This window comes from Aptenodytes patagonicus, chromosome 15, assembly GCF_965638725.1.
Source record: "Aptenodytes patagonicus chromosome 15, bAptPat1.pri.cur, whole genome shotgun sequence".
In the NCBI taxonomy this organism is placed as follows: domain Eukaryota; kingdom Metazoa; phylum Chordata; class Aves; order Sphenisciformes; family Spheniscidae; genus Aptenodytes; species Aptenodytes patagonicus.
The window spans coordinates 6,487,465-6,510,706 of record NC_134963.1 but is presented as its reverse complement, the minus strand read 5'-3'; the positions used below and the strand labels follow the sequence as shown (position 1 = coordinate 6,510,706).

Here is a 23,242-nt window from a genome sequence, read left to right as displayed (position 1 = left end):
GGAATCTCTGCTTCTCAGGTTTGTTTTCGAGTTTCCACAAGCCTTTAAAGTGCATTTGACTCCTCTGCCTGCAGAGAAACTATCCAGGCTCCATCCTCAGAATCTGCTGCTGTGGGTATGACAAAAATTCCCCCCAAAAAGCCACGGATAGCAATACCATGATGCTCACCCTGAAGCTGTCCAGCAACTGTACCGTGTGTCAAACCCTAGAGAAATTGGTGGAACTTCCTAGCGTGAGCTGTGCTTTCCGGTTTGAATGTGTTTAGCGTTAGCGGATGAACGCACTGAACCCCCTTGTGAATTTAAAACGCTCTACTGATGGCTTTAAAATCAATATAGAAAACTGAGCCCAAGCGACGCACAAGGATCCGCAGAGCCCTAGGATTTTGTGTCGGGGCTGCCCTGGATTTGTGGAACGGGAAGAAGGGGGATATTTGGGTTAATTTTTTCAGGCACTAGGTGACTTCAAACCAACTGCATTCTCTACCGCGCTCTGAGGCTCGTATCGAAACTCCAGCCGCATCAAACTCGGCGGCCTTCTTTCTGGAAGCATTACAAATACTCCAGGGAGCGCCTTTGCTATTGTATCCTCGTACTGAATTATTAAGGAAAACGAAGCTGTTGTTGCGTTACGGCCGCTTTCCGCAGGGGTGGATGTGCTCTCTGCTGCTTGACTTTTCTGAAGGGAAGGCTGGGAAGCGGGTAGTGAGGGAGCTCCGCGTCTCTTAGGTGTGCGGTGTGTGCGTTTGCAGGGTTCGCTTAGGGAAAGGTGAAGAGGGGGTCTGCGGTGCTGTTGGAAACAGGAGGTAGAATAGGAAATGGGAAAGGATGGCAGAGCGGGAAGATGAGCGCCGCGTCTGTCCCCTCTCCTGCACCGTGGCCGGTGCTTCGTGAAGCAGGGAAGAGCCTCGGCGCCTGGTGCACCGCGGGGGAAGCGGGGCGGGCGGGCTCGGCCGCCGCCGGACGTTTCACCCAGCTCCCTGCTGCGGCGAGGCGGGCCGGGCCGGCGGCTCCCACCTGCCCGCGGGCGGGCGCGGGGCGGGCGGGGCCGCGCGGGGGCCGGGCGCGGCCGCCAGGGGCGCCCTTGTGCGCGGGCGGGCTCGGCGCGGCGCGGCGCGGCGCAGTGCGCGGCCGGGAGGAGCCGGCGGGGCGGCGCCGGTCGCTGCCTGCCCGGTGCGCGGAGCCCCGAGCGCGGAGCTCGGTGGGCGGCCCACCATGAACAGCATCAAGAGCGTGCCGGCGCGGGTGCTGAACCGCCGCGGCGGGCACAGCCTGGAGGCGGAGCGGGAGCAGTTCGACAAGAGCCAGGTAAGGGCGGCGGAAGGGGGCGGCGGTGCCCCGGTACCGGCTCCGGTACCGGTACCGGCTCCGGTCTCGGCTCGGGGCCGGGGGCGCCGCGGGACCGGCCGGCTCCGCTCCGCGGGGCATCGCCTCGGGGCGCGCTGCAGGCGGGGGCTTCCCGGGGGAAGGGGAGGGGGGGCGGGTCAGGTCCGGTCCCCGCAGGGCTCCGGGGACCCCCCGGTGGGGCGGCGCGGCGCGGCCGCCGTGCGGCCGCTCTCCCGTCCGTCTGTCCTCGCTGCCGGCGCGGCGCACGCTCTCCCTCCCCCGCCTGCCCCACCGCTTCCTCCCGCCGCGGCCCCGGGACGGTCCCGCGTGGGCACCGACCCGGCCCGCCGCCCCCGGGTCGGGCACCGGGGCCGGGTCCCCGCCGTGTGCCGCCGCCGCCCCGGCGGGCAGCAGAGCCCCGGGCAGGCGGTGTGTATCCCTCCCCGCACCTCCCGGGCCTTATCGGCAGGTAAACACGGCCGTGAGCAAACAGGGAAAGTTTTATGGCCCCGGCCGTGCCGGCGGGAGCGCGGCGCGGCCGAGCCCGGGGGCCGCCGCACGCAAGAGCCCGGGGCTGCCCCCCGGTGCCCACCGCACCGGTACCGCGCATCTCTGCATCCCTGCGACGCCTCCCGGTCCCGGCCCCGGCCCCGGCCCCGTGGCGGCACGGGCTGCCCCGACAAAACCGGGGGCTGTTTTGCACCGGGGATGGGTCACCCCCCGCGCCTCTGTGTCACACGTGGGGTGTCCCCGCGGGGGTCGGGGTGCCCGGCCCCGGAGAGGGTGGCAGAGTGAAAAGTAAGCCCAAGTGAGTTTGTGCCTTGCTGTGTCCGGCTTGGACGGGGGTGTCTGTAGCCCTTCCTGCAGCCCCTGTGGGGTGGGCGATGCTCGGGCACCGACGGGGCTGGTGTACGTCTTTATGGGAAATTAATTACTCCAGCAGCGTGGGCAGGGATGGACAGAGGGACAGGCTCACCAGCTGCCCCGGCAAAAATCATAGTGGTCTCCCGGCACGCATCCTCTGACCCCTCTGATTTTGCAGGCTGCAAATTGATCGCAGATATTTTTCCCCTTTGCCCTGCTGCGTTGCTGGTCCTTCCCCGGCCCCCGGGCTGGTTTGGCCCCGGAGAGTGCCGGCGAAGGCAGGTGGCGATTTCGGGCCTTGCGGGGTCACGGTGCCGCTTGGCCGTGCTGGGTAGGAAACGGAACTTGTTGGGTTTGGGGAGCAACACAAGAAAACCGGCAATTCCGGTTCCTTCTGGACGCGTCTCCTTCAATCGTCCCGCTGGGCACTGCTGATAAATAATCGCGGTGGGAGCGCTGCCTTGTGTGACGAAGGGCAGCCTGTGCCGGCCGGGCGGGAGCACGTCCTTCCTCCCTCCCTTCCGCCCTTCCACGACGTTTTGGGCTTTTCGGTGGGACTTGTGCCCCACATGGGTGTGACTTGGCTCATGGCCACAGGGATGCCTTGGGCAGAGCCATGTATGGGGCGAGCGGGTGGTCGCTCTCTATTAGAGCTAAACCTGGGGCTCGCTGGCTGATGGTCACATCCACCACCCAGAACTGACCTTGTTTCCAGCATCCGCTGAGAAACTGTCCTAAAGGAGCTTTATCCTAATGTGGCTTCCCGTAGCAGTGCTTCAGATGAGGGCAAAACTGTTCCAATGTCAGTACGCGGGTATTGATCTGCCTTTTACGTCTAATTATAGCAGCTGTGGAGACGGCCGCTGGTCACCTTTGTATCGCGGGGAGGCCGGTGGCACACTCCCCTCCGCGTGCCTTTGCCAGCCGAGGATTTCACACCACCCTGGAGAACAATGCTGCCGAAACCGAGCGCCCCATCTCCTTTCCCCCGGCAAAGGCCGGGGCGATGCCTGCGGGTGCGGACAGGGGTTGCTGGCCCTGGTATGATTCCGGATGCTCGCGGGTGATGTGAAGGCCACCTGTTTTCCCTGAAAATGCTTTTTGAGGTCTTGTGTCGGGGTGATGCAGACGTCCCCCTCGGAGCGGCTGCACGTGAGAGGTGGGAAGCCGCCATCCCGCAGCAAGCGCTCGCTCTGCAGCCTGGCAGGAGGCAAAACTTGCCCTTTTCTGCGGCCAATTTTTGCTTTTCTTAAAACAAGAAGGTTAAAAATCCAACCTGTTCCAGAGCTGCCAGGAATACAGTGTCTGTGACTGCCAAGTGGTGCTTTTTTGGTGTAATTTGGGAAAAGGAAGTGTTAGGAAGGGAACTCCAGAGCAACCGATTGCAGTTCGGCTGATCTGGCAGCCCTCGCGCCGCCCAGCCAGGGAGGTTTCCAGCTCGACGTCCTGTTGCCAAAAAATCACTCCCCGCCACAGCGTCGTGCTGGGACCCGGCATCCACCTGCCGGGTGGGGATTGCGGCCCCGCGGGATGCAGAGGTTTCGGGGAGCCGTGGGCGGGGAGGATCGCGCCGTAATTAAAAGCAGCCTGGAAAGAAAAGGTGGATGTAAACTGCGTTCCTTCATTTGGGCGCTTTGATCCCAACTTTCGTCACCGGCTTGGTACGTGAGGGCTGTGAGTAAGGCATTCGGGCTGTGCCTGTGTGGGCTCCCGTGGCCCGCGGCCGGGCAGGTTTTGGGGTCGGCCCCCCCCGCCGGCAGGGCCGGGGCTGCACCGCTCCCTGGTGGTGATGGGGAGCTGTCTGCAGGTGGCATGAAGGTTTCGGCCAGGCTGGATGCACGCCTGCAGTGACAACAGGGACCTGCCCATCTCCAGATGTGCCGATTATGTCCCAAGAGGCTGGGTCAAGGGTGAATCTCCCCGTTTCAGAGCCGTCCTCCACAGCCCAGCTTCGATGGGCAGCCGGCAGGGACATCCTGAAGGCATGCGCGTCCCAGGCTGCAGCATCGCCCCGTGCCCATTCCTGGTCCCACCATCCCCTTTTTGGGGACCTCCTGGCCAGCCCGGGGTTTGGAGCCGGCGAAAGCACACCTGAGCCAGCAGCCCCGAGGGATTGGCATTGGTTTGGTGCCACCGTGGATTATTTGGGACCATGCTGGACACGGCTTCTTCATCACGGCGGTGCCGCGGGTGAGCTGGGGGCTGCCCCTGCACGGGTCCGCTCCTCTGTGCTGGACATAAAATGGCTCAGCTGAAACCTCTGCGCTGAATCACCAAGGTTGAAACCAGCCTCTCCGGCAGCTCCCAGGCTGAATTTTGGCTGGTTGGGCTGGAAACAAGCTTACGGGCAATAAACACAATAAAACCACCAGAACCAATGGGAATTACAGCCCAGTTTTGGGACGGGCCAGCTGGGTCCCAGCCCTATCCCCGTCCTGCTGGGCAGCACCGGGCAGCCGAGCTCTCGTCCCCGGGGATGTGGGACAGCGTTTCGTTTCCCGGGGGTCTGCCCTCGTCTCGTGCATCAGCCCCTCTGTCTGCACCTCTTCCTGGCCCTGCGGGGCTCAAGGCTGAGCCTGGCTCCTGCTGATGGGTTGGGACGAGCGCGTCGTGCTGCTCCCACACGTGGCGGGCAGCAAAAATCCAGGTTTGGGAGATGTCTGCCCCGCTCCTTGCCCATGCAAAGCACCTCAATAAGATGCAATAACCCCTTTAGCAGCTCTTCGCTGCAAGATGTGTTTCCAAGCCCTGCCTTGCAAAACCATCAGCTTGTCACTCTGGCGCGCGGTAAACCTTGCTTTCTGTCAATAAACCATCACTTTGGTGTCGTACCAGCAGCCCTGAGGACCCGCGGCACATCTTCTCGCTGGCCGAGCCGCGGTCGAGGGCACAGCCTCTCTACTGGCTCCAGCCTTTTGGGGGGCTGTGGAGGTGCTGGGTGCTTTGGGAGAGGCAGCTGCGCTGCAAGTGCCTGTTCCCGGGCATTCCAGGCTCGTTAACCTTCGGGGATAAGAGGATTACAGCAAGTCACTGGCTTAACTCTGCTGCTGCTTTACGGCCCCACATGGCGGGGTAACGCCGGGGCTTCCCTGGTGCGGGAAAGGCAAAACCAGCACATCTTTTCCCAGCAACTAGGCTCAGCATTTCAGGGCTGGCTCACTTTTTGGGATGCACTCACAGTGTTTTTGCCACTGTCGTGCCCAGCTCGTGGGCGCAGCCATTTTGGGCTCATTTGGGGTGGATTTGGTGCATCGACACCTTCGGCAGGGCAACAGGTTCCTCCTGCATAAGTCAGGAGCACTCGATAATCCGGCGTCGGGTTCCTCCTCCCACAGGAAAGCACCTCGATTCAGAAGCATCCCCTGGACCAGCGGCTGTGCTGAAGCAGGTGCTTTCCCCAGGAGGGGAGATAAGATTTTTATAAGGTTTTACAGCTTGTGGGGCTGCAGGGAGGGACTGGGTTTCTCTTCCGGCATGAGCGCCGCCGGCGGGGCCGCTTCCTGCCTTCCCAGCTGGGACTTTTTCCTCCACCGGTGAACTAGGGCTCGCAGACACGGGCACGGACCGAGCACTCGTGTGAGGGCGAAGCAGCTCAGTTCGGTCTGCAGGGACCTGGGGAGGAGGAGGAAGATCCTCATCGATCACAGCAACTCAGTTTTGCAGCCCGTCATCACGCGGGAGACGCGACCGACCCCTGTCTGGGGTCATCTTTTGGAATAAACCCATAGTTTAAAGTGTGCTGTGATCAAACACATTAAAATACAGATAATCCTCCTCTGACAATCACATCGCTCTGGATTTTTGCTCTGTCGAAATGGGCATCACGGCCGCCGCTCCCTCCTTGCTTGGGCACTGCATTTTCCCCACGTGCTGTTTGCATGCCGCAACACCGTCAAAAAACAAACCCACCACCCACTGGTTCAAAGGTTCCTTGTGATTAGAGAAACAACCCTGGAATTTGGCATCTCGCTGTCATGCTTTAATGCTCCCCGGGCACGGCGCTGAGTTCAGGCTGCAAAAATGCTGTTTGTTTCCTGGGACGGGGACAGCAGGGAGCATCAGCAGCTGAGCACCGGTAGTGGCCCAGCTCTGACCGATCGCGCTGGGGATGGGGGGTTTTAACAGGCTGCTTTGATCATGGATGAAAAAGCCTATTTTGATGTGTCGTGAATGGCTTTAAGGTGACAAATGTGTTATGAAATTCAGGGTATTCCCCAAAAGCGCTGGGTGGCCAGGCCATTCCCAGCTGGCAGCGCACCCAGCTCTTCGCTTTGGGGTGACGTGGGTCGGGGACCGCGAGGGTTGTGCTGCTGCTGACGGCCACTCTCTCCTCCTCTTGCAGGCCATCAGCATCAGCAAAGCCATAAATACTCAAGAAGCACCAGTGAAGGAGAAACATGCCCGCCGTATCCTTTCCCTCGGCTCGCCTGGACGGTGCGGAGGAGATCCAGTGCCGAGGCAGGAGGGGTTTTACCCTGTGGGGCTGGAGCCATGGGAGGTTTGGGAGATGGGAGGCCCGTGTAGCGCTTGGTTGGGGGATGACATCGTGTAGGGTCATCCATCAGTGAAAATGCAAAGAAGGGCAGGTGCAATAAAACTGCATTTCTTTGGCAATAAAGTGCAAAGGGCCCCGGTGTGCCCTGCAGCAGGGGAAAGTGCACCAGAAAAAAATAAATGGGGGTTTTATCTCCGGGCGCAGCATCGCGCCGGTGATCTCTGTGCCTGCGGTACACTTGGTGCATGTCCCCTTTTTAGTGAAAGTGGAACAGGAATAGTCCCCAGCCCCGCCTGTCCCCTGCTCCCATGTGTGTCCGGTTGGCCTTGACCGCAGGGAAGGGATCATCCTGGGGACGCACCACGAGAAGGGAGCGTTCACCTTCTGGTCCTACGCCATCGGGCTGCCCCTGGCCAGCAGCGCCATCCTCAGCTGGAAGTTCTGCCACGTCCTGCACAAGGTCCTGCGTGACGGCCACCCCAACGTGAGTGTCCCCTCCAAAACGTCTCTCCCGCGTTGCTGGCAGGGGGAAATTTTTGACTCTTGCCAACATCCCTCTGCGCAGAGGGTGGGTTTCCTTCCCTACCCCGGCCGCCTTTCCCAGGCCATGGGGCTGTGAAGCACTCTGTTATCTCGCATCTTTGAAACCTCCCCGTGCAAAGCCCCAACCTCTGGTTGCCATTGAAGGGCTTGAACTTCTTCTCCCAAAGCTGGAGTGGCATAAGGGGCCGGATCCGCCCCCTTCCCCAGCTTCAGGGCAGGTAGGCGGGTGCTTGCCCAGCTCTGTGCCAGCCCTACCATGCCACATCCCTCCCGTTTTCGTCTCCAGGTCCTCCAGGACTGCCAGAGGTACCGCAGCAACATCCGAGAGACGGGGGACCTGTGGGTGAGTGGGGTGAAGCGGAGGTTTGTGCCTTCCTGGGGGTTTTGGGGTGGGTGCTGAAAAGCATCGTGGGCACGGGGAGGGCAAAGCAGCACCTGAAATAACCCATCGCCTCTGACCCTTCTGGGTGATGGTTACGTGGTGAAGGGCAAGAGCCGTAGGGCTGGTGTGGGTTCACCGGCATGTGCAGGCTCTGCTGGATCTGGTCGCATTGCTCTGGATTCACCACGTTTCCCCTCGTGTCTCCGGCAGGGCCATTTGCACGACAGGTATGGGCAGCTGGTGAGCATCTACACGCGGCTCCTCCTCACCAAGATCTCCTTCCACGCCAAGGTGAGAGACTCTGCTGCCTCTGCACCCCGCCATGCCGGGCTACGGGGCTTCGCTGGGGGTTGTGTTGCATCAGCAAAAATATCAGCAGCAACTGCTGGGGTTTTTTTTTTTTTCCTTTTACAAAGCATCCCGAGTTCCCCCCAGGCCTCGAAGTGTCGGATGAGGTGCTGGAAAAGACCGCGGGGACGGACGTGAACAACATGTGAGTGTCCTGGCAGGAGCAAAGCAACCCATGCATGGTTGCCATCTCCGTGCCGCCTGGCTGGCAGCATCCTGCTAATGAAACGGCTCCTGTTCAGGGCAGCCACCGGTGTTTTATAAATTTGTCGGATGCTGCCTGATTCCTCCTGCACCCGCAGAGTGGTGAGGAGCATAAATGCAGGGACCAAAACCACCAAATTCTTGTCAATCTGAGCCCTTGCTGGCACGGGGACCTGCAGCGAACATGAGCAGCCGGAGCAAGGACGTCTCTGCCGCTGGGTGACAGGGTTTTTGGTTTTTTGGCAGCTTCCAGCTGACGGTCGAGCTGTTTGACTACCTGGACTGGGAGCTGAAGTTGTCGGAGTCAGGTGAGGAGGCGGCAGGTCCCTCCTGCTCGCCCCAGGGCTCTTGAGCAATAGTTTCACTCTTTGGTCGTGAACGGAGTTCCGGCTCGGGAGGCTGAGGTCGGAGGCTCAGGTCCTTCCTCCTCCTCTTATGAGATTTCTGAGGTTGTTTCTCAGCCAGATTCCCCTGTTGATGCTCTGTAGAGGCAGTTGTCGGAAAATATTTAAGGAATGTGGCTGGTTTTAGCCCACCTGAGCAATGCAAAGTGTTGTTTTCAGAGCAGTGCTGCTCTGAAATATGTTTTTATTTCTTTTTGGTACAACCATGTTAATCATATGCGTTACCCAAATCCTTTCTATCCCCCCAAAGCAGAGGATGGGGCTGTACCTCTTTCTAAATACTCATTTCCCCTCGTTGAAATACCTCCAAGGAGGGCTGGAGGCCCCTGCCCATGTTTGCTTCTCTCGCCTCCTTCTCCAGGAATTTTTAGATGGCTTAAAAATGTGGCGGTTTCTTCCTCCGTCGCGAGTCGGGAACACGGAGCTGCCCTGGAAAACGGCACAGCGGGAGAGACCATGCTCCCGGCTCCTGTCAGCCTCCCGCTTCTCCTCCTGACCCAGTTATACACAGAATTTATATTCATAAATGCTTTAAAGCGGAGTGGGGAAGAAGCCAGAGTGGATATTCTGGCTGGATTTCTGCCAAGGGAAGGGATTCGTTTCCAAGCCAGGGCAGGCGAGGCTACGGTGCTGGCGGGCCCGTTCCCTGCCCTGGGATCCTCTCCCAGCTCCTTCCATGATTAAATAGAGCAGAGCAAAACCCCTCGCCATCCCCGGCTGTGTCGTGCAGCGGCAGCTTCTGAGGGCAGCCAACCTGCCTTCTCATCGTCCCGGGGTTAAATCCCTCCTTTTTGGGGTTGGGGTATCCAGGGCAGAGCTGAGCACCCCCTCCCTCTGCCACCACGGTCCCTTGCACGGAGGGCAGTTGTTCCCAGCTTGGTGGGACAGGACGGGCAGCAACCCCAGCATTTACCGCGTGTCCCAGCAAAGCCACATCCGTCGTGGTTAATGATCAAGCCGAGTTGCCTGGAGCGGGACGGCTCTGCAAACACAGCGCCGGCGCCTCACTGCGCTCAACCCTTCAGTTTTCAGGCAGCTCAACACCTCAATGGCGGTCTCGCAGATGTCGGCGGTGCAGTGCCGCCTGGCCCCCCTCATCCAGGTCATCCAGGACTGCAGCCACCTCTACCACTACGCCGTCAAGTTAATGTTCAAGCTGCACTCCTGTGAGTCCCCGGGGATGTGCCCCGTACTGGTCTTTTCCCGGGTCAGGCTTCTGGCTGGATTCTCGGGCATCAGACTTGCGTGGATGGAGGCATCCGTCACCATGTCCCCGTATCCCAGCTGGGCTCTAAGGACCCGCTCCATCCCACGTAGACATCCCAGATGAAGGAATTAGAAGGACATGTCCTTGATAAATTCAAACCGATGTGCCTTGGCCCTCCAGCCCCCTGCACGGGATTGCTGGGCAAGCGCGGCGCCAGAGGCCTCGCACGGGTATTTCGGGGTTCCCACGCCCACCTCTCCCTATGACGTGTCCCTGGTCCCTATGCCAGGGATGAGGACACCCCACTCCCGTCCCGACCCCTCGCATCCCGCTCCCATCTGGCCTTTACCCGCTGGCTTTTGCAGCTGGATGGATCCGGGCGTGTGTGAGTAAATTTGCAGCCCTGGATCAGTCACGGCTGTCCCCCCCATCACCACAGGTCTACCGGCCGACACGCTGCAGGGCCACCGAGACCGTTTCCATGAGCAGTTTCGCAGGTAACCTGGGGCCAAGGCGGGGTGGTGGGGTCCCCTCCCTCCTGCCAAGTCCCCCTCCCCGCCTCCCCTGCGAGCGGTTTTTCTTTCTCCCCTCTCCAGCCTCAAAAACTTCTTTAAGAAAGCATCCGACATGCTGTATTTCAAGCGGCTCATCCAGATCCCTCGGCTGCCAGAGGTACAGCAGGATTTCGGTGTGGTGCTCGTGTGTGATGCTTTGGAGAGCTTGCGGGTTCAGGGTGCACGGGGGTGTCCCCACGATGGGTTTGGGATCCAGGGACACTGCAGAGGGACCCGCTGGCACATCTCAGCAGCACAGGGATGGCTGCCTCCTTTCCCTCGGCAGTCTGCCTGCAGTGGTTCCCGAAACCCCAGGCAATGCCACTGCAACTTCTTGTCCCTGCAGAGCCCCCCGAACTTCTTGCGGGCATCCGCTCTGGCTGAGCATGTGAAGCCAGTGGTTGTCATCCCCGAGGAAGCCCCTGAGGATGAGGAACCAGAGAACCTCATTGAGATCAGCACGGCTTCCACCACGGAGCCACAGGTGAGGGCATGGGAATGGGATGGGGACCCAGGGACAGGGAGGACAGGCACCCGCAGCCTGGCTCAGCTCAGCACCCTCTGTCTTCCCCAGATCACCTCGGATATATTTGAGCAAACCTTCGGGCCACCCAACGGCATTCGGGATGACAGGTACGGGGGTCCATGGTGGCAGAGAGGGGGCAACTACTGCTGTGTGGGGCCAACCTGCCTCTCTCTGCAGGGACGCGCAGATCGAGAGCCTGAAGAAGGAGGTGGACATGCTCCGCGCAGAGATGGAGAAGATTAAACTGGAGGTAAAGCCCAGTCGGGGAGCAGCTGGTGCGGGAGAGCGGGGTGTTTTTTGGTGCTGTAGCGTGGAAATCCCGATAGGATGCAGCAGGAGTGGGGTCCTGGCACCCAGCACCGTGTTTTGGGGCCTCTCTCAGCCAGGACCTGACTCGATGGAGATGGGGTGGAGGCATGTGAGACCTGTCCCTTGCTGTCCCAGACCTGCTGCTTGCAGCGTGGACAGAGCGGCTGCAGGGGCCAAGGGGAGAGCTTTCCTGTGCGTCTTGCAGCTGCTTTGCCCAAATCGCAGCCAGACACTGGATAGTGGATGTTGGGGAGGGCAGAGTCGTTGCTGGCATCAGTGCAGGGCAGTGCCCGAGTGCCTGATGGCGTCCCGCAGGCGCAGCGGTACATCACGCAGCTCAAGGCGCAGGTGAACAGTCTGGAGGGTGAAGTGGAGGAGCAGCGCAAGCAGAAGCAGAAGGCGCTGGTGGACAATGAGCAGCTGCGAGATGAGCTGGAGAGGCTGCAGAGGGCGAAGCAGGACAGCGACAGGTCCCAGCGGCTCTGCGCTGAAGCAGAAAGTAGGTGCCTACAGCGTCCGTCGGCTGTGGGACACTCACGCCGCGGTTGCTGATGGTTTCTCACCCCGTTCAGAGAAAGCCAATGCCACCGAGATCCGCTACACAAAGCTGAAGGAGAAGCACAGTGAGCTCATCAACACACACGCCGAGCTCCTGAGGAAGGTAATGCTGCTGCCTGTGCCAGGCAGGGACCGACCGCTGCCTTCGTTCCTCTGCCACCGCCGGTGTGGCTCGTGCATACCTAGCCCCACCCCGTATCAGTCCCATTGTCCTGCACCCAGGGACCTCTGAGCACCGGGTGGGGGGCACCCCTTGAATTCTTGTCCACTGATGGGCAGTGTTTTGGATACCGTGAATAAGGCACCTCCAAGCTGCGCCGCCAGCCAGAATTTGGGCAGAACGAGCACAGCGGTGGCGAGGGTCCCCCCTCCGAATGCCCAGTAATCCCCGTGTCCCCACGCAGAATGCTGACACCGCCAAGCAGCTGACGGTCACGCAGCAGAGCCAGGAGGAGGTGGCGCGCGTCAAGGAGCAGCTGGCGTTTCAGGTGGAGCAGGTCAAGCGGGAGGCCGAGATGAAGGTGAGCTGGTGCGGCCCTGAGTCCGGCCCCGCCGGCCTGGCACCGAGCCCTTCCCAGCCCGGGAAACATAGTGGCTGTGCGCAATTTGGGTGCAAGGGGCAGGGGTGGTTGTTGGTGTCAGTCCCTGATCCAGGAAGGAGTTGCCCTGGCTCCTCAGGGGGGTGTTATTTAACGCGTGCTTCATTCCCTCTTGCCCAAATCTGCCATTTCTTCCCCCAAGAAAATGCCACAATGCAAATTGACGGGTTTGGGTGCTTTTGTTCTCTGGGGCCCAAGCTGGAGGCTGCTCCCAAAATTCCTGCCCTGGGGAAATGAACCCCCAAGATCCTGAAAACCCCTCCTGCAAAATGCGGCCAGGCTTGTTCCCGCTGTCCTGGCCATGCACCAGTGCCACGTGGGGCCAGAGCACGTTTGCTGCAGCTGAGCCCCCGGCACGGGCGTGCGGTTGCAGCTGGAGGACCAGAGCGTGCAGATGGAGCAGCTGCGTCAGGAGCTGGACACCCGGCGGGACGAGCTGGACCAGGCGCAGCGCTCGCTCAGCCATGCCAAGCAGGTACAAGGCTGGGGGCACAGGATGCGCCCAAATCCCCATCACAAATCCCTGTCATGCAAGATGGCGTGCCTGCCACCACTGCAAAGCCAGCGGCGCAAACAGCAGCCCAGGGAGCCGTCATGGGGCTGAACGTGGGTCCATCCCATCAGCATCATGAGCTGGGCATGTCCTCAGCTCCCCCCAAGTAACCGTTGGGCTCACGACATGGTGACAGGTGAGTGACAGGGGTCTCCTGGCCCCACTGGCAGGCAGGCGCGGAGCTCAGCACCCAGGTGGAGGCCCTGCACGCCGAGAAGGAGGTGCTGAGGCGGTCGGTGAGCGAGAAGGAGTGCGAGCTGCTCTCCGCACGTGGCCTCGTCGAGGAGAAGGAGCTGCAGCTGAGCCAGGAGGCGGACAAGGCCACGAGGGAGATCCGTGAGCTGCAGGGCAGGCTCCTGGAGAAGGTACGCTGCTGTGTGGAGAGCCTGGTGCCCCTCCGCTCGCCGGGGCGAGACATGTTTTGGGGATGCTGAGTACCTGGGGGTCTCAGCTGAGCCATCGCCAGTGTAGCCAGTGGGATGTGACCTGCACCAGCAATAACGGGATGCTTGGGTCTAATCTGCAAATAGGCTCTCAGGGGACATGCTGGTGACAGGGCCATGGTGACAGGGGTCCTGTGCCCTGGCTGTGCCACCCACATGTCCCTCCTGCCCTGCAGAGCAACCAAGAGCAGAGCCTGCAGCAGAAGCTGCTGGATGAGCAGTTTGGCATCCTGCAGGAGACAGTGCGGGAGGCGGAGGACATCCTCCGTGACGCGGTGGCCAAGCTGGATGACCCATTGCATGTCCGCTGCACCAGCTCCCCAGGTATGTCCTGCTCGACCACGGGGGCTGTGACCCACAGCCCCTTCTCCCTCTGAGACACATAATGTTGCATCTCAGCTACCCCCAGGCATCTTTTCCCACCAAACATCACACCCAAGGAGGCTGGGGTCTGACTTCCCAGGGGTAAATTTTTAGCTCCAATCTCAGCACTATTTTGCTTTAGTGACTCAGATTTTAGTGCTGCTCCCCAGCCAGGGCTTCGAGGACCCAAGCCAATCTTGGCTTCCACTTAGTGGTGCCTCATGAAGTCAGCACTTGCGCTCATTCAGGCACTCGGCAGCCTGACTGCGCTAATGAAGCTAAGTTTGTTGCAGATTACCTGCTCAGCCGGGCGCAGGCAGCGCTGGAGTCCACGGACACCCTGGAGAACGGACACGCGCAGTACGTGGCCTCCATGGCAGGTACCTGGGGCTGGGGACCGGCGGCATTGCTTGCATCTTGCTTTTATTTTTATACATCCAGCAGCCCCCAGCTGCTTTGGGGCCATTGGCAAGCATGCAATGCCCTGGTGATGGAGGGACACAGCGGGTAGAGTTGGTGGGTTCCCATGCGCTCGTTCAAGGAACAACCTGCGAGCTGGAGGGGTCAATACTGACCTCCAAGCTCTTGTACTGATCCTTGGGTGCCTCTGAGGGTGGGTCGCAGCCCCCGGGACATGCCAAGTGGTGCCCTGGGCTGGCAATACCTGACCACATCCTCTCGCCGGCAGATGCTGCGGGGCTGGTGGGGGCTCTGGCCCTCTTTGCACACCTGATGGCTGACACCATCGTGAACGGCAGCGCCACGTCCCACCTGGCTCCTACTGACCACGCTGACCGTGAGTGCCATGTGTGGACGCGGCAGGTGTTGGGGGTGTTTTTTGCTCGTGGGGCTTGTTTTTGGGGTGGCCATGCCAAAGCCCCCTCCGCCGGGGGCTGGATATGGGGCAGATCTTCCCCCGGGGCAGCACGGTCCCCCCAGCTCCCTGTGCTCCCCTTCCCGACATTCCCTCCCCTCTGGTGCCCCTTCCTGGGCCAGGAACGTCTCTTTGCTCCTGGAAACCGATTTATGCTCTTCTGCAAGAAATTTGCTGGATGCTGCCGATGCTCGGCATCATCTCTGCAGCATCATCTCTGCAGCCAAGGGGAGGAGGAAGAGGAGGGTGGCAGGGCTGGGAAGGGGGATGCCCCTGCCCTGCGAGGGGCCCCGCACTGACCCTTGGCAGTGTGCCCAGGCGGCCAAGAAGGCCAATGGCATCCTGGCCTGTATCAGAAATAGTGTGGCCAGCAGGAGTAGGGAAGTGATCGTGCCCCTGTACTCGGCACTGGTGAGGCCGCACCTCGAATACTGTGTTCAGTTTTGGGCCCCTCACTACAAGAAGGACGTTGAGGTGCTGGAGCGTGTCCAGAGAAGGGCAACGAGGCTGGTGAGGGGTCTGGAGAACAAGTCTGATGAGGAGCGGCTGAGGGAACTGGGGTTGTTTAGCCTGGAGAAAAGGAGGCTCAGGGGAGACCTCATCGCTCTCTACAACTACCTGAAAGGAGGTTGTAGTGAGGTGGGTGTTGGTCTCTTCTCCCAAGTAACTAGTGACAGGACGAGAGGAAATGGCCTCAAGTTGCGCCAGGGGAGGTTTAGATTGGATGTGAGGAAAAATTTCTTTACTGAAAGAGTGGTGAAACATTGGAACAGGCTGCCCAGGGAAGTGGTGGAGTCCCCATCCCTGGAGGTATTTAAAAGACGAGTAGATGAGGCACTTAGGGACATGGTTTAGTGGACATGGTGATGTTGGGTTGACGGTTGGACTCGATGATCTTAGAGGTCTTTTCCAACCTCAATGATTCTATGATTCTATGACCCATCCTCTCCCCAGAGCTGACGGAGATGTGCCGGGACTGTGGGCAGCGGAGCCTGGACTACCTGGGCGAGCTGAAGGACAAGCAGACGCTGGCACGTGCCGAGCTGGGGGACGTGCGGCAGGCACTGCGGGGGGTCCTGCAGCTGGCCCAGGTAGGAGATGGAGCCCAGCACACCCACCTTCTCGCCCAGGGCTGGCAGAGTGGGTTATTTACTGGCATTGGTATTTCCTAAAGGAAAAATCAAAGCAGGCAGTTAATGCAGAAGGACGTTGCCTCTGTTTGTCAAGGTGGGATGTTTGCTCGCAGCCTTCTGGCTGCACCTTGATGGACAGCTTTTTTTTTTTTTTTTTTTTTTTTTAAAATCAAACCATGGCTTTCCCCATTGTCCAGAGCTGAAATCAGAGACGCTGGGTTGGAGTGAGCACTTTGGGGTGGCTTGTCCCCCATACCCACAGGTTCTAGTGCTTTCCTTGAGCCATCTCAGCTTCCGAGCGCCGAGACCCTTCCTGTTGGTGCACAGAGACAGTCACCCTCAGATCAGCTGAAATCTTTCAGCCCACTAACCCCTGCGGAATAAAACTTCCCAACTTTCAGATATTTCTTCTCGTGAAGCCCTCATTAGTCTTTTCCATTAAACTGCTGTTAATTCAAAGGCTGTCAGCCCTCTGGACCCCTGCTGAAGCTGCTCCTGTGGTCGACTTTTGTCACCTTGATTTAGGGCATCTCTTTCTTACCTCTGAGTCCCTGTGCCATGTTTGCTGCAAGTTGGTGGCATGTGTGCCTCCACCCTCGCGGTCGGCAGAGTGCTGCTCCTGCAGCTTTATTTATTTAGGGGGAAAGAAAGGAGTCGGATACCTTGGTTTGGTGTTACTCCTTAGAAATATTCCCTTCTCTCCCTCTGCCTAAAACCTCCTGGCGGCTGCTGCCTCCTCCGGCAGGAGCTGAGGCCCAAGAGCTTAGACATCAAGCAAGAAGAGCTGGGGGACATGGTTGAGAAGGAGATGGCCTCCACCTCAGAGGCAATTGAGGATGCCGTCAGGCGGATAGAGGTGAGACGAAGCTGCAGGACGGGCCATTTTGGTGCCTCGGGGCAGCAGTGTCCCTTCCTCTTCCGCCCCGCTGACCATCACAGCAACGCGGTGTCCAACCCTTCCTCTTGTGTTTCCTAACAGGAGATGATGAGCCAGGCCAGAAACAAGAGCTCTGGTGTTAAGCTTGAAGTGAACGAGCGGTGAGTTTTGAGGAGTGGCGTGTGACAGCCGCAGGCAGGTTTCTGTCCTGTGCCCATACCCTGCTGGCCTGATATTTACTGCAAAGCTGCACATGCAACCCGGTGCTGCATCATCCTGATGCTGAGCACAAAATTCTCTTTAGGAGGGTGGACCTTCATCTTGCACATCTAAGCCAATTGTTCACGGCTGCTTTGTGGGCTGCTTAGAAGTAACCTGCAGGCTGGCCAGTCTCCAAAAAAGACCTGTTTTCTAACTGAGGCCAAAGCCTGCTTCCCTGGACGCGGTGTCAGAGGATGCTGAACACTTTTCTCTTGTTTCCCTATAGGATTCTGAACTCCTGCACGGACCTAATGAAGGTCAGTACTGCAGAAACCTAGCTGGAGCGTCAAGACTGCAAAACTGTAACATCCCACCATCGGCAGATCAATCCTTCTCTGTAAAATCCCTATCAAACACCAAAACCTGTTTTTCTTCGTTCCAGGCTATTAGACTTCTTGTAATGACATCTACGAACCTACAGAAGGAGATAGTAGAAAGTGGCCGGGTAAGTCTTTCTCTACACTCGTCTCTCTGCACCGACATGAAATACGGGAGCATTTCCCACAATTTGCAGAAACACTGGCTGAATTTTGTGCTTTCTTGCTTGCTGGAGACAGGCTGCTCAGCCTAGGGCTCTCTGCAGACATCGTTGTCACCTTTGCAAAGCCTTGTCCATCTAAAGACAACAGCCCCAATTTACGTGTGTTAAACCCAGACCAAATTCACAGACTCGGGGCTCCAAAGTTAGTTTTAGAATCATAGAATAGTTTGGGTTGGAAGGGACCTCTGAAGGTCATCTAGTCCAATCCCCTGCCGTGGGCAGGGACATCTTCACCTAGATCAGGTTGCTCAGAGCCCCGTCCAACCTGACCTTGAATGTTTCCAGGGATGGGGCATCCACCACCTCTCTGGGCAACCTGGGCCAGTGCTTCACCACCCTCAGCCTAAAAAATTGCTTCCTTATATCTAGTCCAAATCTCCCCCCCCTTTAGTTTAAAGCCATTCCCCCCTGTCCTGTCGCAACAGGCCCTGCTAAAAAGTTTGCCGCCATCTTTTTTATAAGCCCCCTTTAAGTACTGACAGGCTGTGATAAGGTCTCCCCGAAGCCTTCTCTTCTCTAGGCTGAACAACCCCAACTCTCTCAGCCTTTCTTCATAGGAGAGCTGTTCCATCCCCCCGATCATTTTCTCGATCTGTGTTTAAGCAGGCCAGTAAGAGCGGTCTGAAGGACACAGAAATGCTGCCAATCCCTTGATTTATGGCTTTATATATGAATTTATATATTGTTATATTTTAGATGGATTTATGGATTTATATACTGTTGTATATTAGAAACAAGTTTATACAGGCCATAATATTCTCATAACAACAGGGGGCAGCAACAACTCAGGAGTTTTATGCCAAGAACTCGCGCTGGACCGAAGGGCTGATCTCTGCCTCCAAGGCGGTGGGCTGGGGAGCCACGCAGCTTGTGTAGGTACCCCCAGGACCTCTCCCACGGCCGCTGCGGGAGGCTTCTCTCCGAGCACGGCTCCATGTGCTGTGCCCGGGGCTGGCCCACGCTTCTCCATCGCCCGATAACCCGAACTGTCCCACTGCTGAGTCTGCATGGAGCATTGTTGCTAATTCCTTACAGAGCATCGTAGCCTGGGTCAGACCACACGGTCACCGAAACAGGGACTGCCAGTTCCTCCCTGTTTGCAAAATGTGAAAGTTGCTGCAATCAAATACTCCGTGTCCTGGTTGCTGCTCAGATGGTCGTGGACGGGGTGGTTGGGATCAGGGTAGGGTAGCCCTGTGCCAGTGTAGGAAATGTGGGGGCTTTTTTGGACAAAGCTTTAAAAATCTCATCCATTTCATTATGGAAACACAACCCTGCCTCCGTTGATATTTTACACCCATCCAAAACTTCTGGATCTGGGCTTTGAGTAATTGCTTTGTAAATGAGCTTTAAATAATTACAGGCAAAGCTGCTGGCTCAGGGTCTGATGCTGATTTCTAAGGGTATAGGAGGCAAATAACCTGCACTTGCTTCGTAGTGCACGGCGAGTATCTCTAATATGATCTCCCTTCTGATCCGTAATGCAGGGAGTCAGCAGACAGAGTCGTCCTGCATACGGGCAAATACGAAGAACTGATCGTCTGCTCCCATGAAATCGCCGCCAGCACGGCCCAGCTGGTGGCTGCCTCCAAGGTGAGTGTCCCAGCAGGGACTGTCTGCATGCAGCTCATCACGTTTTAGGTAATTTTGTTCCCACGGTGTTGTCCCACAGATGCTTTCGGGCAGCAGTGTGTGGCCGTCCTGTCCGCCAGTCCTGCAGCCTCCCCCCACAGCGAGGGAGGAAGGGAAGCTCTTACTATTTTCAAGTCAGTCTGTGATTTTAATCCATGTCTCTTCACCTGCGTTAATATTCCCACACCTAGCAGGACTTGCCTCAGAAATGAAGATGTGTAAAACCTCCCATCTTCCTCCTGTCAAGCTGATTATGTAAAGAAAATGTTAATAACTAACGAGAAACCCCAAATAAGCAACTGCAGGAGCCAGCATTGAGAATGATGGATTTTGGTCCTTGCCACCTTTCCTGTTGGTGTGGGCGAAAGTGATGTGTAGAGGTTTCAGTGAGCAAATGGGGATGCAGGTTGGGGGGAGGAGGACCCATACTGTTCTCTGCAGCAGATGGTTTTAAAACTAACAGCATGTTTAAAAAAAAGAAAATAGCTCTGTCTTCACCGATTCTGCTTATCCATGTGTGCTTGGCTCAGGTGGGAGCAGAGCTGGTTTGGTGTCCTGGGGCTGAAGGGCCTTGCAGGGGGTCACCTTGTCTGGCCGTGATGGGAATCATCAAGAATAAACATGTGTCTGTCTGTCTGTCCGTCCTTTTCATCCCTGGGCTTTCATGCCCAAGGATTGTTCTGACATGGTGTGATCAGTGTCTCTGCTCTCATGCAGAACATGGCTGCCTGGGGGCTCCCCTGAGCTGGTTGCAGAGGTGCCGTGGTGGGGACCCACAGCCATCCCCGTGCTCTTTCCAGGTGAAAGCCGAGAAGAGCAGCAGGAACCTGAGCCGGCTCCAGGAGTGCTCGCGCAACGTCAACGAGATGGCGGCCAACGTGGTGGCTTCCACCAAGTCGGGGCAAGAGCAGATCGAGGAGAAAGGTGAGATTTTTTTTTTACGAAGAAAGGGGAGAAAAAAAACACCCCAAATCCCTTTCTGGCCTAGTGACCATCCTGAGGTGCCCCACTGACTCCGCTTTGGCACGTGAGGGTCCTCTGCAAGGGGTGCGCTCAGCGAGGACCCCCCCCCCCGCTTTTCCCCACAGACACCATGGACTTTTCGGGCATGTCCCTCATCAAGCTGAAGAAGGAAGAGATGGAAACACAGGTATGGCCACGAGGGTGGATTCGGTGCTGCCATCCTTGGGCCAGGCTGAGGTGCTGATCTGGATCTGTGCAAGGGGGGGTTGTCCCTTCTTCTGCCCACCCCCCCCCCCCCCCCCCCACCCCACCCCAGCACAGCACTGGAGATGGCGCGGGGGGAATCGCACCCCCCGGGGTGCACAGGGCCCAGGATGGCTGTTTGGGTGCAGGTGAAGGTGCTGGAGCTGGAGAAGCGTCTGGAGGGTGAGCGGGTGCGCCTGGGCGAGCTGAGGAAGCAGCACTACGCCCTGGCCGGGGCCTACGATGCGGTGGAGGACGAGGAGGCGAAGCCGGCGCCGGCCCCCAGGCGAGGCATCCTCAAGAAGCCCCCCCTGGCCCAGAAGCCCGGCCACGGGGAGGTAGGGTCCCCAGGGGGTAAATATACACGGGGTGGGGTGCGTTCACAGCACGCGTGACCGATATTTCGCTTTATCTCCCTCTCGTTTCAGCCCGAGCGAGATGCCAGCCCGTACCCGCCTCACGGGGCGAACTTCTAGTGGGGGCTGGCTGTGTTTTCAACAGATCGTGTTGCCTTCGCGCTGGTGTGCCTTCATGCGCGGGGGGGGTCTCCTCACCGCCCGGCCTGGAAAACTGGATGTTTTCTTAAAAATTTTTTTTTATTTTTTATTTTTCTTCACTTGATTCCTATCCGTAGAGCAGGGGGGGGGCTCCTGCTGGCTCCCCGGGTGGCGCAGGATGACCTCCTCCTCCTGGCCTGAACCAGCTCTTCTGGTTTAATTTAATTTGGGGTTCGTTTGGGTTAATTTTTTTTTTTTTTTTTTAAACTTTATCAGCACTAGAAGTTTTCAGTAAATGTAGCTCTCTACTGTACTGCTCAGACCCTTTCAAAGAACTGTGAACTGTTTTTAAAGGAAAACTGTTGGGCTTTTCTTGCAGCCATTTTTTAAATTCCCCTTTTTCGGCCTGAGGAATAATTTGACTTTGTTTCGGCGTGGGATCGGCCCTCAGTGGAGAGGGAGTCATTAGTCTTAACTGGCACAAGGAGCAGGGCTTTTGTAAGGGAAAAAGCAGTTACTGGCACACACTGGCAATAATGATACAAACTTTTTTTTTTTTTTTCCTTTTCTATTTTTTATTACTACAGCAACGTCGGGATCAGTTGCATTATGTTTTATATTTAAGATAATTAGCAGAATTACATCTAACTGTGGCCTACGGGAGCCGGGGGATAGAGAAGTCTGCAGCAATAAGGAATTACTGATGTGGAGAGACACGGGGGCAGAAGAAAAACCCTGTCAGCTGTATCCTCCCTTGGAGCTACTACCATGATGTAGATTATTAAAGAAGCAATATTTAAAATACATGTTGCGGTCCCTGGTCAGCTTGTCGGTGGGGAGGGTGCCGATGCCGGGGCCAGGGCCATGGCGCGAGGCTCTGCTGGTTGAAGCAAGCCGGCCCTGAATCGTGGGGCAGCAAAAGGCAATAAAGTGCTTCAAAGGAATTAGCTAAGGCACCGGGGCAGGTTGAGGTGTGTGGAGACACTGATGTGTGATGTGGCCCTGCGCCCACTGAGGGGTGGGAGGTGTGTGTATGTGGTGGGGTTTTTTTTATACAGAGCTATATGTGTGTATAGGCAAGACCCACCCCCTGCCCAGCGTGAGCAGCTCCCCAGGGCAGAGTAGCACATTAATTTCTGCTGCATACGATCACCACATGGCTCTCACTGGTGACCGGGGTGACTGGCAGCCTTACAGAACATAAGCAGCTTTAATAAATAAAAAAAGCAATCCAGCTGCAGCAGCATGGGTGCAAGATCAGTGCTGCCTTCCAGCTGGGGCAGCCGTTACCTGCAGCCTCACGGCTGCTCACCAGGACCTTGGCACACACCTGCAAGAAACATGGATTTTGTTTATTCTACGCTTACCTGGGAGGAGCTGCAGGGCCGAGTGTCACTGTGCCTCTTGATGCAACTTGGATGCATCAGTGAAACGGGAAGCCTGAAGCATTCGGAGCTCAGTGAGGATGGCCACAACAGGGCAAACACAGCTCCCTGGTATTTAAGAGGAGATTTGTGAGGGTCCCTTTGAAAAAAAAGCCTGGAATCAACATTTTCATCCAATTCTTTGTGACACCCCCCACCCCCCCATCCCTTCCTCCAAAACGGTTACAAGCAAATTTCATACAAGCCATAGTAAAAACCATGGCTCTTAGTTCCTATGATTAACAATAGACTATAAAGCAGTTAACTAGAATTGTAAGTTGCTGTATCTCAAGAGAACACATTTATAAGATATTTATTATTTATTTTAGTTCCGTAGCAGTCTCACAATGACGTAAGATTTCCGAGGTTACATGTCACAAAACAGACTTTACAGTTTTATGAGCAACTACTACAGGCAGCGTAGCAAGCGACAATTCTCATTTCCCAACCACTTGTATATGTTAAGCGTGTTCCACATTAAAAGGCTCTGGTGTTAATACTGGTGTTACTGGGCAAGGCGAGCAGCCGGTCTAATCCTGCAAGTTATGTTGAGATCTTCTCCAACCCAAAGATTTACATCCTTCTCAGCCTTTCCATGAAGCTACAGAGAACCTCTTTATCTACAGCAGGAGCGGAGGAGAGCTGGGAGAGGGTTACCCAGCCGCGTCCCTCGGGACATTGCGTGACAATGTTGATCGAGACACAGCAGCGACCGTGGCCAGCTCTGTACTTCTGAGTTTCGTTTACTTTCAGAAACTTTTTCTCTTGGTACAAGGAAGCGCTTTCCGCAGTAGCTCGCAGTCTATTTATAGATGGTGATAAAGATATACTTGCTGGGAGACTGACGTCATCCTAACCATTCACAACATTGCATTTCATAATGGAACTACTGATTAATCAAGAATGCTAACTTTTAAATCTCACTGCCGTAAGTCTAGCCACAGCTATATTTAAAGTTTAAAGAATTCAAAAATCAAGTAAAACATGGCTTGCAGAATGATGCTACGGGTAAACGTAACTTGTTCAACACCACTGCTGGTTCACTATGATTTACTTAAATCGATACTTACAGAGGCTGCAGGTAAAATAACCCAGGCCAGCACATACAAAAGTCTCAAA

The 23,242-nt window shown here is 57.1% G+C and overlaps 1 protein-coding gene across 2 annotated transcripts; it reads left to right on the top strand.

The window, feature by feature from the left end:
- The first annotated feature begins 1,155 nt into the window (after nt 1-1,155).
- On the top strand, nt 1,156-21,503 carry HIP1R (huntingtin interacting protein 1 related). 2 transcript variants are annotated; one of them, XM_076352797.1, is made up of 32 exons: nt 1,156-1,308; nt 6,533-6,596; nt 7,027-7,169; nt 7,515-7,571; nt 7,821-7,901; nt 8,027-8,103; nt 8,409-8,470; nt 9,592-9,732; nt 10,213-10,270; nt 10,370-10,445; nt 10,674-10,811; nt 10,902-10,960; nt 11,031-11,103; nt 11,478-11,661; nt 11,735-11,823; nt 12,125-12,241; nt 12,693-12,794; nt 13,043-13,237; nt 13,492-13,639; nt 13,972-14,058; nt 14,367-14,474; nt 15,507-15,643; nt 16,431-16,541; nt 16,665-16,723; nt 17,050-17,080; nt 17,206-17,268; nt 18,136-18,236; nt 18,852-18,957; nt 19,797-19,920; nt 20,085-20,146; nt 20,352-20,540; nt 21,287-21,503. In XM_076352797.1, exons 1-32 carry the CDS (start codon nt 1,216-1,218, stop codon nt 21,326-21,328), a joined length of 3,177 nt encoding a protein of 1,058 aa, XP_076208912.1. In that variant the 5' UTR covers nt 1,156-1,215; the 3' UTR covers nt 21,329-21,503. The 2 variants fall into 2 exon arrangements, with proteins under 2 accessions (XP_076208912.1, XP_076208911.1); XM_076352796.1 differs by having other exon boundaries at nt 20,631-21,503.
- The last annotated feature ends 1,739 nt before the right edge of the window (nt 21,504-23,242 follow it).

Bases quoted from the DNA above. Each gene is read 5' to 3' on its own strand.
- HIP1R (XM_076352796.1), top strand. From the start codon at position 1,216: ATGAACAGCATCAAGAGCGTGCCGGCGCGGGTGCTGAACCGCCGCGGC. The intron at 11,104-11,477 runs GTAAAGCCCAGT...GGCGTCCCGCAG, and splicing joins TGGAGAAGATTAAACTGGAG to GCGCAGCGGTACATCACGCA. The intron at 17,269-18,135 runs GTAAGTCTTTCT...TCATAACAACAG, and splicing joins AGATAGTAGAAAGTGGCCGG to GGGGCAGCAACAACTCAGGA.